Below are 16,347 nucleotides of genomic sequence, written 5' to 3' on the forward strand. Positions count from 1 at the left end.
TAAGTACATTGATGGACTCTGTGTGTAATTCAGGGAAATTCCTGCTGAGGGAGGGGGATGTGACATACATGATATGATTGGGAGGTAAACCTCATATGGTCAAGGTGAGAACTGTGCAAGGCACAAGATCATAGTTCAGACAGAAGACTGAACCAGGAGTAGGGAGTGTTGGAGAATGTCTTTAGGATTATCAATCCTAGTTTTATAATCTTCTTCCCACAAGTAGAAGAACTACTTGATAAGCATTTACCTATATTCTTATGCAAAAATATTTGTATAGGTACATTTAGAAGTAGACATAACATCATTAATAGGTATACACACAAAATATGCAAATATAATTGAAGAATATACATGACTCTACTTGCCAGTCTGGGTTGCTTCATCATACCAAGTATAGAGTGTTGAGAGCCACAGCCGAAGGGGCCCCAGCAAACTTTCAGACTGCCAGCTGATGAGCTGAAGGGGCCCCAGCAAACTTTCAGACTGCCAGCTGATGATTGGCTCACAGCGGCCCCAGCAACATCTAGCTGATTGGCTCCTCTGCGGTGATGCTCATTGGGCTGTTTCCCTGCCCTTTCAGACCACGGAGCTGCTCATTGGGGGACTTTTTTGGCTCCGCCCATGCGACCCAGCCAATCGGCCTCAAGAGCAGGAGGATTGTGGGAGGAAGAGGTTGTTGGGGTGTGTGGCTTGTGGGAAGCCGGTGGTGGCAGTTGGGCTCTGAGGGTTTTTTCCTGAGGAGCTGTTTTGTTTATCTTGTGTGGTTCTAAAAATAAAGTTAGTTTCTTTTGACAAGTGGCTCCTGAATTGTGCCCAGCCAGACTGCGGCAATAGAGAAAGTCATCACAACACTTTGAGGCACACAAACACATCTTTATAACAAAAAAGTTACACATAAAATTAATTGATATATGGATACATCTAAGTAAAAATTTAAATACTTGTATTAAAATACAAATATTTGACATGTAGGTATAATAAGAAAATATTCATGGGAAGCACTGGACACACACTCCTATGTACACATGAAGAGCCAGTGCACATCCTAGAGGACTACTGGCAGCAATGAGAGGTCAAAATACCCTGGTATACCTCTATAATACAAGGCCTTTTAATAAAATTAGACTGAGGGGGAGGATTCTTTCTGGGAATCTGGCTTTGCTTTCTGTTTCTTTCTATCAGGGCAAAAACTCATCGTCCAACAAAAAAGACCAAATAAAATGTGGGGTGCCAAGTAGGTTATGGGGTTCAACTTCCTATACCAAGTTGAACATTAGCTGAGCATGAGTGCTCAGTTTTTACTGAAAGCTGTAAGAATATCTGTGACTTGAGAAGATACCAGATTGGAACATCAGCCCTGCTAAATGGAACTGCACTTTGGAGGGCTTGGGACTCCACTGACCTGGGCAAAGGCCCTAGTCCCTGGTTGATACACATTCCTGTGCAAACCAGATCTGGCCACTTTCAGGTGCACGTAGAGAAGCCAAACTGGCTAGCATAACAGAAGATTACATCAATGCAAGGCATCAGAATAACCAGGCTACTTTAGACTCACCTAAAACTTTATGAAGCCTAAGAACTCTTTCAATAAACCTCTCATTATCCAACAATATGACCAAACAATTCCATCAAACCAGAGACAAACTGGTTGCCTAGCCTATGTCAGTAGATGTGATACAGTCAGGAACCACCAAAAGAACAAAGGCTAAGCCTTAATGCACAGTGTTTACTCAGTCACTCTTGTGTTATTAACCTCAAGAATTTTATGCTTTGTTTATTCTTGGAAAGTCATGATGAGGATAAAAGAGTTGAAGAGTCACAGAAACAACAAATTTCCAGGGACTTTAACTTGCTATTTGGTATGATTTGTGTTTTCTTTCTCTTCTCACCTGTCTTTTAACAGCTATAACAACTCAGCCTTACCACAAAGCAGAGAAGTTTATATTAGGATGTGGCATTGACATGAGATGTAATATTCAGTGCCAGAGTAACCAGCTTACTAGCACTTTCACTAGGTCAAAGTCCCAGGAAAAGAAAAACACATCTTGAATTTTCACTAAAACCAATTAAAATTCTTAAACCTTGCCCCACTCCTTGCAAAAAGTCTTTTCACATGAATAAATCTCTCTTTATTCAGAGAACCAGTTTGATGTTCCCTTGGTCAATGCCGTGTCTCCTTTCTGCTCAAGCATGAGGACCCAACAAGTCTTGTTGCTGTTGCAGTTTTGCCTGTTTCTGATTTTTCTGATACAGAAATACACAGAGCCAGATACAAATAAATAAACATTGTACCCACTTCAGAATCTCAGTTTGTTGGCTGAGGATTTAGCTGCATACATTAGGTGGTTTGGGTACAGATCTGCTCATGCACAGGGCAACATGTCAGTATAGTTCAGGCCTCAAGCCAGTCATGGGCTTTTGCATACAAACACTTGGGGATCTGGGCATTTGTCAAGCATTATCAATCCTATGCTGAGACATTCATGGCCTTCTCCACCTCTGATAAATATATATCTATATTAATAAGCAATCATATTTATGGACCATGTAGTAACACGCACATACACATAGCAATATGCATATAGCAACATTATGCAAACAAACAAATTCACATACATATGTGGGTTCTACTCCCTGTGCTAGGGTGTTTCATCATACCAAGTAGAAGAAAATCCATTAGAAAAACTTCATAATATTGTATACATACACAGATACAAGCAAACGGATCTTTATAAACATTAAATGTATTTACATAAAAATTCATTAATCTGTTAGTGAATATAACAATATATTATTATGTACCCATATAAACCCTAAAATATTTGTACACCATATTTATTGTGCTGATATTTCCATTAGCAATCATCTAGCCAAAGAGAGAGGTAAAGTTAACTAACCAGAACTATAGAAATCATGAAATATTCCTTTGAAAACAAAGGAATATATTAGTTTAAAGACTTTTTTATGCTAACAGAATAATGTACTTAAGAGAAGCCAACATGCCTTTTCTACTAGGTACAGGATGTAGGGAGATAAATATTTTCCAAATGGAAAAAGCATGCTAGTGAGGAAAGACAAACATTTTTTCATCTTCTCAAAAGCCATACAAAGGAGAAAACAAAACCAACAGGGAAATTTAAAAAAAAATACCTTTGAAATCTCACTTTGTGGTAGTCCCACAGAGGGGTTGAAATTTAACACAGAATATATCATTATTTTTAAGGCTTCAATTTTAGAGATGGTTAACTCTTCCAGGTGATTTTTCAAGTCATGGGAAAAACTGGTAGTAATTTCAACCCTGCCTAAAGAAAACAGAACATTTCCTTTGTGAACAAACACTCATTGACTTGAACAACAGCACTACAATAGCCTATTAGTCTAGAATAATATGTATTCCTTACAAACTCTGCAAATTTTTTTAAATAAGAGTGAGAATTCAATTAAAGATAGTTGACTATATTGTAATCAGATGGCATTGGTGGACTTAACTGGAGCATATAAAAATATGCTTTGTTAGTTTAAAGAATTTTTTATGCTAACAGAATAATATAATTTAGCAACCCATTCTAAAAATGGTGTTTGTTATTAATATTGTATGACATACTGGAAAGACTGCCACTTTTTTGGAAGAGAGACTCAACATTTTTATTATTGTTTTGTATACAATTTTAATATTTTTGTCAAATTTTTAGTTATTTAATTTTAAAAAACCTTTACTTTGTACAGCCTACAGGAAATAGGGTATTGATTTTAAATTTTATGAAGCTAAGCAATAGGTACAATTGTAATAGAAGTCAATTGATCTATAAAATGAATTAAGTTTCATCCTGCATGCAGAAGCTACCTGTACATACTGTTTCATACTTGCTTTTTAAAATTGCTTTCACGAAGCAGATATTCAACGTTGATGAGTGCTGCATCTCATAGACTAATAGAAAAGGTGCGAATTGTGTTTGAGTCGGAACCTCTTCTGGGAAACTCCTCTGAAAATTCAGCTTAAAATTGCTATGGAAACACAGACACATCCAATTGTATGGCACTTTTATCAGGGATTTTTAATAGAAATAATATTGTACTTAGTGAGTACATGCACCTATGTGTACATAGGAAAAATGTGGAAATTGTACTGTAATGAAAGTGAATTCTCTAAAGCTCAGTTGAAAACTAAGTGAAACTTCCAGTGGAAATGCACTTCAATTGTCATTTCCCATTTAAAATTAACAGAAGTACAAATGGCACATAAGCCTAAATACTGAGAACTTGCCCACATGATCTGAAATGAACTCTTGGATAATAATAGTTCACCTAAGGAAAAATCTCAAGGTGCACATTAATAATTAAAGTAGATTCTCAATTTAAGCTGCCTGCAGGTACTATAACAGTACTGCTCCTTCAAGTTATTCTCAGAAAGTACATATAAATTACTTTTGATTCCTTCATCTAACATTTTGATAGGAATAATTTTAACAGTTTGGCATAATTTTAGTGAGAAAGGAGGGTCAGGACACTGAGATACGAAATCAACAGTTTATTAATGGCACCAATGCTCAGAGGGATTATTTCTAAAGCCTGAGCCCTGAGAATACCACAGCTTTTACTTCTATATATAAGTTACTCCTCAGAAAGAGAAGGGATAGAAGAAATACAATAGAAATGAAGGCTGGAAACTTACTGAATTTGATATAAAACAGAGTCACCTTGTTTCTATGCTTCCCCTTTGTAAAAGTGGGTGGGGGGTAGATGGGTAAATTGGGGGGTTTGTGTGTGTATGTGTGTGTGGTGATGGGCAAAGGTGTGACACATGCAGTTGAGGGGAGAAATAAAGAATGTACATGCACTGATGCTATTTTCAATGCTTTATTCACTCAAATCATTCAATACAATTTCACTCTATAGGATATTTTTTCTTTCAGTATTTAATTTTAGTTGTGCTTGGACACAATACCTTCATTGTATTTTACTTTTATGTGATGCTGAGGAATGCACCCAGTGCCTCAAACATGCTAGGTGAGCCCTCTACCACTGAGCCACAAAACTTGCCCTTCTATAGGTTCTTAATCAAGAAAATAACAGTCTTTAATTCTGGGCACTATAATAGACATAATCAATTCCAAGTCAATTCTAAGCACTGCAATCATACTTAATCATGACAGACTTATTACAGACATTCCCTCTGCTTGATAAGCTCAAGTGTCAGATCTAGAGTCTCAAGTCTTGGGTTTTAATTCCAGCAGATTCACACTCACTCAGACTCCAGTGATCAGGTCAGGAATCCATAAAGGCTTCATAATGGGTGGAGCAGATGAGTGGTTGAGGAGATGGTCATAAGGAGAAATAGCTGTTCTCATCAGGGTCAAGATGTGGCTGTAGAGTTGGAGAATGGTGAGGATGATACAGAAGATTAGGTAGATAATAAAAAGAGTTGGGCTATCAGTCCACATGTCCTCATCAGGCTCTCCAGCATAGGGACACCAGTGTGGGTTGTTTGAATGTCTCTTATTTGCTACATCATTTATACTAAATTTGGGGGTTTCTGCTTGCCCTTTCAATCCCTATCAATATGACTGGGTTTCTTAATGACGTCTTTCATTCTTGGGTCAGGACATCTGGTCTGGTGGTTTCTGCCCTGATCTCTCACCTGTGATTCTTATCAGGGCAAAGGAAAATGACAGTGACTTCACACTGAGTTTTATCAGGGTTGTGGAAAGTGACTTATTTTAGAACACCATGATTGATGACAATATAAGTAGGCTCTGTAAACTTGTCTGGTAGGTACTCCAGTTGTATTTTAACATAGTTTTAAAATGGAGTTGTTTAGGCCAAGTCCATCCTCACAATGTGTGTGTAGACAGGTTCCCAAAATTTCTCTTCAAGTTTAACTTACACTGATTTTACAAACAAAAATACTAGAAACATACAAAAATGTCCCTTGAGGGTTTATTTCAATTTTTATACTTAGTTTTGAACGGTTGTAATAATGTATCAATTTTTTTTTGTCTAAACCCTTTAGATGAAGATAGTAAAATAAAATTCGAAAGCTTAAATCTTCTGAAATGGAAATAAGGACAACTACCCCATTCAAAATATCCTCAAAAAAAAAATAAAATAATTGGGAATCAACCTACCAAAAGAGGTGAAAGATTTATACACTGAAAACTACAGAACCCTAAAGAGAGAAATAGAAGAAGATACTAGAAGATGGAAAAATATACCCTGTTCATGGATAGGCAGAACTAACATCATCAAAATGGCGTTATTACCAAAAGTTCTCTATAGTTTTAATGCAATGCCAACCAAAATCCCAAGGGCATTTCTTATAGAAATAGATTAAGCAATCATGAAATTCATATGGAAAAATAAAAGATCCAGAATAGCAAAAGCAATTCTAAGCAGGAAGAGTGAATCAGGCAGTATAGCGATACCAGACTTCAAACTATATTACAGAGCAATAGTAACAAAAACAGCATGGTACTGGTACCAAAACAGGTGGGTGGACCAATCATACAGAATAGAGGACACAGAGACCAATCCACAAAATTACAACTATCTTGTATTTGACAAAGGGCCTAAAAGCATGCAATAGAGGAAGGATAGCATCTTCAACAAATGGTGCTGGGAAAACTGGAAATCCATATGCAACAAAATGAATCTGAATCCCTTTCTCTTGCCATGCACAAAAGTTAACTCAAAATGGATCAAGGAGCTTGATATCAAAACAGAGACTGTGAATCTGATAGAAGAAAAAGTTGGCTCCAATCTACATACTGTGGGGTCGGGCTCCAAATTCCTTAATAGGACACCCATAGCACAAGAGTTAAAAACAAGAATCAACAAATGGGACTTACTCAAACTAAAAAGTTTTTTCTCAGCAGGAGAAACAATAAGAGAGGTAAATAGGGAGCCTATATCCTGGGAACAAATTTTTACTCCTCACACTTCAGACAGAGCCCTAATATCCAGAGTATACAAAGAACTCAAAAATTAAATAATAATAAAACAAATAACCCAATCAATAAATGGGCCAAGGACCTGAACAGACACTTCTCAGAGGAGGACATACAAACAACAAGTACATGAAAAAATGCTCACCATCTCTAGCAGTCAGAGAAATGCAAATCAAAACCACCCTAAGATTCCATCTCACTCCAGTAAGATTGGCAGCTATTATGAAGTCAAACAACAAGTGCTGGCTAGGATGTGGGGAAAAGGGTACACTTGTACATTGCTGGTGGTACTGCAAATTGGGGCGGCCAATTTGGAAAGCAGTATAGAAATTCCTTGGAAAGCTGGGAATGAAACCACTATTTGACCCAGCAATTCCCCTTCTTGGACTATTCCCTACAGACCTTAAAAGAGCATACTATAGGGATACTGCTACATGGATGTTCATAGCAGCACAATTCACAATAGCTAGACTGTGGAACCAACCTAGATACCCTTCAATAGATGTATGTATAAAAAAAATGTGGCATTTATACACAATGGAGTATTACTCAGCACTAAAAACATGACAAATTCATGGCATTTGCAGTGAAATGGATGGCACTAGAGCAGATTATACTAAGTGAAGCTAGCCAATCCCTAAAAATATGCCAAATTTCTTCTTTGATATAAGGAGGGCAACTAAGAACAGGGCAGGGAGGAAGAGCATGAGAAGAACATTAACATTAAACAGGGATGAGAGGTGGGAGGGAAAGGGAGAGAGAAGGGAAATTGCATGGAAATGGAAGGAGACCCCCATCGTTTTACAAAATTACGTATAAGGGGAAGTAAGGGGAAAGGGGAAAAAACAAGGGAGAGAAATGAACTACAGTAGATGGGGTAGAGAGAGAAGATGGGAGGGGAGGGGAGGGGAGGGGGGATAGTAGAGGATAGGAAAGGCAGCAGAATACAACAGACACTAGTATGGCAGTATGTAAAAATGTGGATGTATAACCGATGTGATTCTGCAATCTGTATACGGGGTAAAAATGGGAGTTCATAACCCACTTGAATCAAATGTATGAAATATGATATGTCAAGAGCTATGTAATGTTTTGAAAAACTAATAATAATAATAATAACAATAATAATAATAATAATAATAATAATAATAATAAAATAAAGTTAGCATAACTAAATAAGCATAAGAGAAATTTCAGTTCTATGCTGAATTGTACAAGGCAAGAACATATTGTATGAAGAGTTGAAATTTCAAAGAGAAGAGATCCTGAAAATAAAGAAGAGATACGGAGAAATAAAATTTCATAGATAATAAGAATTTTCAAACAGTATGAAATTGATGGAGCTCAGAAACCTACAAGGAAGGAGGGGATGTCTATGTTCCAGGAGAAAAAAGCATTGAATTGACTGAGATCTTCTCTGACAGGGTGAGTGAGTGGAGTTGGAAGGAAGGATCTAGAAGGCCAGGAGAGTAGAGTACATGCTGGCTGGAGGGTGGAGCAGAGGTGTGGTGCTCACTTTTCTTCTTGTCCTTCCCCAAATGACAGGATTCCTTTGTGATGAGAGGGCACAGCTCTGTGACATAGGCCTGAGCCCTATTTTACATTGCTGAAGATGTGTTTCAGGACTCATTTGTCCAAGTGACACAGTGGAATTGAGATGATGGAGAATCTTCTCTTTCCTCTAAATAGCATTAATACCACATGGGTGAACCCCCGCTTTACAACCTGGGCAATGGATATGATCCTTGCCTTTGTGGGTGGACTGGGGATCTATCTCCTTTTATTTCCCCACCTCCAGGGTAATCCATCCTTCCCACCACCAAGGAAAAAAGAAAAACTCTGGAAGGTAAGAAATCCTCAAACAACAACAAAATGTTCTCTTTTGTCTACTTTTCTTTTCACTTTTCCAAAATAGGTAGACACAGTCAGAAAAGAGAAATTTCAGGACAGAATAGAGAATGATTCTGGGGTAAGCAGGGCAGAGCAGGAGATAGTGTGCACTAGGATTTCTCCTATCTGGAAGTCTTAGACCACATAGAGAGGTCTGGACTCCTGAGGGTGCTTGGTACCTCTGGAAAGGACAGGTCCCGAGAATTGCTCCATCACCTTCTGCTGGTAAGTATCTCTGGAAAATGCCTTTCCTCTGTTTTGAGATGAAGTGGGTCTGAGGGCCTCCATCTCAGGCTCTTAGGTCACCTCTGGTCTTAGGAAGCAGAACTTTGCCTGGCAGCTGAGAAGAGCCTGTGGAAATGAGTCCATTCTTAAGCAGAAGATAAGTGAATGACAACATTCATAGTGTAATTTATTCAGAAAATCCCCTTTTGTGCTTTCCAAAGGGAAAAATGAAGTATTTTGCCACTTTAAAATGTTCTCTGAATAAAAGGGTTTCCACTAGCTAACTGTAGAAGTCCTGCTGTTCAGAAACATGTAATGTCTACAGCTGGTCTGTGAGAGCACAGGAAGAACTGGGCTTCAGCCTCTTTTTCTATATTGTCTGTCAGCATGTGAAGGTGAAGAAGGTGCTGTACAAGTGCAGGAAGAAGAGTGGAACTCTGAAAGGTAACACCCTGCCCTTTAACCCCAGAGATGGCATGTTGTCCCCTTTCTCCAAGAGTTCAGAGCCATGCCCCAGAGGAAGTTGGTTGCAGAGACCTGAGAGAGAAGATGTTGGTAAATAACTCATCATACCAAAGACACTTCTCAGGTTCTAGAAAGTGTGGTGGATGAAGGGTGGGTAATGTCCAGTAGGGTGGTGTGGACAGCACTTGAGCAGTAGTGCCTAGATATGGAGGTGGGACATTCAGGTCCACCTGTGGTCAAGCTGTTTCATTCTGTTAAGGCCAATTTCTCTTTGAGGTAACCAATCCATTCTCCCCATAAGGTGGTTGTGAGGATCATGCAGGTTATTGGAGGTAAAAACAACCTGCAAATGATAAAAATGTGGCTTCTCCCAGAGTCTTTATATGACTCTCATGCTGTACAAGTGCATCCCTGATCACCGCCATGTCAGGCCTAGACTGCATAAGCTATTCAAATTTGTTCCTCTCCTGGTGGACTTGGACACTGAGGTTTAGCCTCCAGTCTCATCTCCCATGATCTACCCCAAGGGGGCATTGCACTTAAAATCTGTGAAATCTGGAATCCTCCTTTCTCTACCACAATTCATTTACCATTTCCAGGTTTAGGCAATCGCCTGAAGAATCTGATGGAGATTCAGAATCTGATTTTACTTCTGCAAAGGTGAGGAGCTTTCCAGCTCTCTAGTGTTTTCCCATCAGCATCTGTAATGTGATCCTGAGGCTCAAGACTGACTTAGTATGTGTACTCCAGGTTGTAGTGGAATGTGATTGAAGCCCTGGTGGTAGGAATAGGAAGAGTTTGGTGAAGACAGTGTAGGGGCAGTGAAGGGTCCATAGGCCAAAAGTTTCCACCCCTGCCCAGCCTCTTGGTCCTTCTTGCTCCTGGCTCTAGCTTGTGCCTCTTGTCTCCTGTAGTCTCCTAGGTAAACTCTGGAACAAGGACAGTTCTCCTCTACTGGTAAATGAAGATGTTGCAGGTGAAGTGTTCATGCAAGAGCCTGCTGGAGTTCAAGAGCTACCACATCAACATTTAGAAGATCCTTCTAACATCATACCCCCATTAGGTTCTTTAGCTCCTCTGACCAAACACACTCTGCCATGGGCCTCATCCTTATCAGAAGAACATGAAGACAAGTCTGACTTGAATGGAAACACACTGGACATTGTTCCACAGAGCTCTCTTGTAGGTCACTCATACTGGGCATCCCTGATCACCGCCATCTCAGGCCTAGACTGCATAAGCTATTCAATTTTGTTCCTCTCCTGGTGGTGGGCAACTGCCAAGCTCTTATTTTACTCTACCTGGGCACATGGCAAATACAAGCAAGAACATCTTTTTCACCATCCATCAGACCCCACAATCTCAGTAGACCCCACACGATGGCACGTAGAGTCTGGAGGCCTCTCTTTCATCAACTCTGATGTACAGACACTCCTAGAAATGCTGATCACCAAAAGAGCAGAACTAAAAGTATGGAAGGAAAATATTAAAAATGGGTCCTCTTTCAAACAAATGAGTCCAGATTACACCATGTATTCTCTGGGAAACATGTTGGAGTTAATGGGTAGCAAGAGAGACACCACTGTACAAACCTTCGGGAACACAAAAGAAAAACCAGAGCAGCTTCATGATTCTCAGGATTTCTCTTACCACAAGGACTTGGGGAGTCCTTTAGAGAAAAAATACAGCCAGCTGATCTGGGGCCTGCCCTCTCTGCACAGTGAGTCCCTGGTGGCTACTGCCTGGGTCTCTAAGAGGTCCTCTACTGCACAATGTAAACATGTAGCATTCAACATAGTCTCAGAATCTCTCTCAGTTCAACATCAGGATGAAGAAACTGCACAGATTTCTCAGGAGGAGCTCTTTTCCCAGGAGGAGGCCCAATCCCAACTTTTGGCACAAAATTTGTCCCCATCTGTGGCTCAGAGTCAAACCCTGTCTAGCACTTCATACACTTTTCCAAACCTACCACCTTCTTCATCCCAGATTAAGCCTGGCAAAACAACTTGTTCTAAATCTGAAAAGGAGGAACAGACTTTCTTCCCAACTGAAGAACAACATTCAGAATGTCCCTTGCAGAACCAAAGGAAGGTCTTATTCTCTGAGATCCAAAAGACTCTGGAAGACCTTTACCAGCCAGCTCTCAACCTTCCACAGGGAAGCTGGGCTTCCCAAATTTTCAACTCTGTCTCCATAGTTGCTGGGGATTCTGCCAGCCAGGAGCTAGAGAACAGACTCGAGCAACATATTCAAGGAAAGTTAATCAGTGATCAACCACAGCTAGGCCCTCAATGTCGATTTCTCCCATCTCAGGAACAGATGCAGCTTCAGGATCAATATCCAGGGAAGAGTCAAGGCCACAAAAATGATGAATCTGGCCCCTCACAGTCCAGCCAGTCAGCACTTACTGATAATGATCTGCAGAAGATGGAGCAGCCCAGCCAGTCAACACTTGCTGGTCATGATCTGAAGAAGATGGAGACTAAGCACACTAAAAGACTCTCTACAATGGGCTCTGTAACATCCAAACTAGATTCGCTAAACAAGGGTCTAGAACCAGAACCACAGAAGCAGCCAGTAGATATATCCTGGAGCTCAGGAAGCACCTTGGGGAAGATTCAGAATAATCTTCTGAATAAGGAGGTTTCAGAAAGTTACTTGAGGAGGAACAGGAAGGATATTCCAGAAAGTGACTTATCTACAGGCCTAGACAAGAAAACTGTGGAAAAAATCCTGCAAGACCATCTGGGCAGAAAGTCAGTGCAGATCAAGGAGGGCATGATCCCTGTGTGTGTGCGTGGATCCTGGCTTGCTGCCAACTATGCTTTTCCAAAGTCCTACATGCACACAAAACCCATCTATCAAGCCTCCTCCAAGTACCAGCATTCCTATGTAAACACTGTTCAGCAGCTTTCATTTCTTGACCCTGGAACTCACCTGAAGCTAGAAACAGATATTATGAGGTCTCGGGTGAGGCGCAGGTGGAGTCCATCCCTCCAGGCTTTTGATCCCATTAATTACACCTTAGGTGAGGCTCAAACCTCACCCCTTCCACAGCCTGCCTTTTCCTCCTCAGCCTCCAGTGACTACAAGGCCATTTCAATTGCCAAAATTGGCAGTCTCCTAGAAGAACTTCCTCAGAAAGGTCAGGGAAAAAGGGTATTAAGAAAAATTTCATTTCCCACTTTACATAACCCCCTTCCTGCACTCTCACCTTCAGAAGTTCAGAAGACCATGCGAGGAACCCCACTGGGTGGCAGGCATATGACTTTAGATGCCTACATGCCTTCTGATACCTATAGTCATCTGGACATGAACCAACAGAGTACAGTTTTTAGAGGTATTGGAAAAGCTAGCCTGCAGCCCAGTCTAAGCCTGGATATGGCCAGTTGTGAGACACCGAAACAGAGTAAAGATGTGGCCTCAGGAGACCCATGTCCTGGTGCAACAATGCTGGAAATTAAAGTAGGGACCCAATCATCAACAGCTACAAAGACAAAGGAGACAGAGTTGGAGAAGAAGAAATCATCTGAATGGGAAGTGACAGTGGAAGCCTCTGTGATTGCAAACTCCCAAACCATCAATGTGAATCTGAAGAATGTAGGGTCTCTGGGAAACATGAAAAGCCCATCCCCGTCTAGAATATCTATTTCAGAAGATCCAGGAGACCAAAACCTGAAAACAAAGATAGGTAGTGGTTTTCAGGTCAAAGTGGAGTTTGAGTCAGAGGAGCAACACCAAGACCAGTTCACTAGAATCCAGCAAGATTGCCTCACTAATGAGCTCTCCACCACAGCTATTTCACATTCTGGGGTGTCCCTGTCCAACTCGAAGAACTTTTGCAGGATTCACAAGTCAATATCCCAAGCTCTATGTGATGATGTAATGAAGGCAGGGAGCAGCCAGGAGAAGGAGGAATCCAAAGTCACAAATGTTGAGGTTCCTGGAAAGAATGACACTGAAATGATTTGTCTAAATAAAAGCCAAGAGAGCTTTCGGAGGTCCAGACCAAGAGAGGAGGAAGGAAGTTCCCTAGAGTGTGGGTTGAGCCCTTCTGACAAAGTCAAGGACATAGACACTACTTCAATTAAGTCCTTCCCTTGCTTTCCAGAGAAGGAACAGAATCCTCCAATAAGCTATTGTAATATCAAAATGAAGGATTTTGTGCAGTCTTTCAACAATCATCCAAAAGGAAAAGGGAAGGAAAATTCCCTGAATAAAGTCAACCTCCTGTCAGCTACCACCCATAACCAGAAATCAGCCACAAGCCAAATATCCAAGGACATTAGGGTTTTTGAACCCCAGGCCCTCATGAGAGTTGTTGGACAGACCCTGATGGACAAGCTGATACTTCAACGTAGAAGTTTTCCAACAGAGTTATATGGGCATAAAGAAGAACCCCAGATGCTATTGGGTAGGCAATCTTGTCAACCCAGGGGTTCTTCTTACCCAGAGAGAAAGCAAATGTTTACAGACATTGCCTCTGGTCCCCAAGCAAAACCCAAGGACCACAGCCCCAAGAACAAGTGGGCAGAAGACAATAATTGGACCTGCAAGCCTAGGAATGTTGAGCCTCCAGCCACCCCCTTCCAACTCAGGCCAATTGGGGTGAGCACTTTGAGCCACCTTCATCATTACCCAACTTGTTTTCTTCAAAATGGTGATGTGCATAGTCAACCAGGTCTTGATTACCATGAGTTTCCTGGTGAAAAAAATTTCAGAAAAAAAAATGAATTCAAGGGGAGAAAAACTGTCGTCATGTGAACCCCTTCTCTAAAGACTAATGTCTTCTTCCCTTCTGGGATTTCAATTGCTTCCTAATAAATTGTTTTTTTTTTCCTTTCATCATCAGATATATTGATATTTTTTGTGTGTCCTCCTGTGGGGTATGAAGGGGGTTGGTGTTTACTCTTTCTCAGAGTGGCTTCTGGAAGGGCCAAGACATTCAGAGGACCCACCCTCATTTCAAATTCTCTCATTGTGCCTGAAGGATTCCTCATTCAGTCATCACAGAAACAAACAATAGAATGCCTTGAGCCCTCTCAGGATGAGGCAATCTTGTGAAGACCCCACTCCACAGTCTGACTCTATCAAACTTTCACTTGCTTTCCCTCTCTCTGTAACTGTATACAACTTTTGGAATGGGTGTATAAAAGTGACATAATCTAGTAGCTTCACATATGACAAAGTAGGCATGGGAATGTTGGGGGGGGGGAAATTAGTGTGTTGGTCTTAAAGTTAGGAAAACCTTGTTCCTTAGATTTTCTAGTGGGGAAAGAAGTATGTTTGATGTGGGAGCCCCTTCTCTCCCTGATAGTGTTTGGAATATAGATGGGACTGTCATCCCCTCTTATCTCAGCCTTAGTGACATGGCAGTGTCACTCAACTCCACATATGATTCCAACATTTTCAAGAGCAGCAACCAAGATAGAACTTGCAACTCTGCATCTAGGTGGGGGCCACAAAGTGCTGTTGAGTGCTGCATGGCCCCTGCGCATGGTCACCTCTCTTCTCCTCTAGAAGGGACTGTGCATATACTATGTGACTGACAGTATTGCATGGTAGATATAAAGTGGAATGTGTAGAATAATTGATGTTTAGAGCCAAGACAGAAGGAAGAGCAAAATTGGATGCCATGGAGTGCCATGAAGAGGAAGCCACTGCCTTCCCATGCTAGCTACCAGGCTAGCATGAGGAGACCAGATTGTCTGAGGTGTTCACTGGTTCAGCCTAGACCAATTCCAGGGCCTGTCTACTGTGGTTTCCAGACTACAGGCCTGGAGAAAGCCCTTTAGCTCTAATACACAATAGAAATAATGCAAAGCCTTCAAGCAAGGAAGGTTAAGTTCCTAAGAGTAAATTTAGTAAGTCTGCTTCTGCCCATCTTTGCCTCTTAAATTCCAGAAGAGATGACCTGATATTTGGTGGAGTACCCAGGACTAGGGAACTCTGGCTGTGACTCAGCCTGGGGACCTTGACACATGTACCTGGCCTTAGCACTGCTTCCATGGACAAAGTGGGGTATCTAAAAAGGTCAAGGTCATGGCATAGGGTTTCAAAGCAGTTCTCTCCAGGCTTCTAGAATTTGCTTGTCCAGAGACAAATGGGTGAAGAAATGATTTGACAGAATTTGTATATACAAAGGAAAGTAACCTATCCAAAATGTGTGAGCCTACTAGACTGGAAGGAGATAAATATTCATTTCTGCTGAATCTCACTCTTCTTCTAGTAGAGGTTTCCTCTTTCAGGGGTCATCCACACAGAAAACCAGGATGGCTGTAAAACAGTGAGAGGAGTGATCTTTTCTCTGGGCCATTCCATACTATTCCACAAGCCTATGTGTGGTGGGCAATGGACTCCACCATCGTGGCCATATTTATTCCACGGTGGAGAGTCCTGTGCCAGGAAGTGCCACCAGGAACAGAATACACTTATAGGTTCTGTCTCCCTACCTGTCAGGACCCTGAATGTGGGACTAGGAGGCCAGTTTGGATGGGTTCCAAAGACCTCTTTTGACCCACATCCTAGGTCTCCTAAAAGGATGAGTGTTACAGATGGTCACATTGATAAACCAGCCCGAAACAGCAAAGAGCAAATCCCGTGACTACTGGTCCTGCTGCTTTATGAAAGGTCAGTGAGAGGGAGATCCCACAAAGACCCCCTGGAGACCTCCACACAGATCCACACTGAGAACTCCAGAGACTCCACAAGATCTTCAGAGTTTCCCACAGAGACCTCCATAGGTACTCTCACTGAAACCACCACAGAGGCTCAAAAAGAAGCCCCCAAAAGCCCTCTGACTAAGAGATATTCATAGACA

At 41.1% G+C, this 16,347-nt stretch overlaps 1 protein-coding gene across 1 annotated transcript in view; it reads left to right on the forward strand.

Annotated features, from left to right (window-relative positions):
- The window catches only part of LOC143382655 (spermatogenesis-associated protein 31E1-like), a 94,319-nt gene that overhangs the window by 26,591 nt on the left and 51,381 nt on the right, over positions 1-16,347 (forward strand). Inside the window, exons 2-4 of the mRNA XM_077105613.1 lie at positions 9,388-9,506; positions 10,127-10,187; positions 10,442-14,135. Of these exons, the coding sequence (XP_076961728.1) occupies positions 9,388-9,506; positions 10,127-10,187; positions 10,442-14,135 (3,874 nt within the window). The remainder of the gene's footprint in view (positions 1-9,387; positions 9,507-10,126; positions 10,188-10,441; positions 14,136-16,347) is intronic.

This window comes from Callospermophilus lateralis, chromosome 17 (genome assembly GCF_048772815.1).
Source record: "Callospermophilus lateralis isolate mCalLat2 chromosome 17, mCalLat2.hap1, whole genome shotgun sequence".
Lineage (NCBI taxonomy): Eukaryota > Metazoa > Chordata > Mammalia > Rodentia > Sciuridae > Callospermophilus > Callospermophilus lateralis.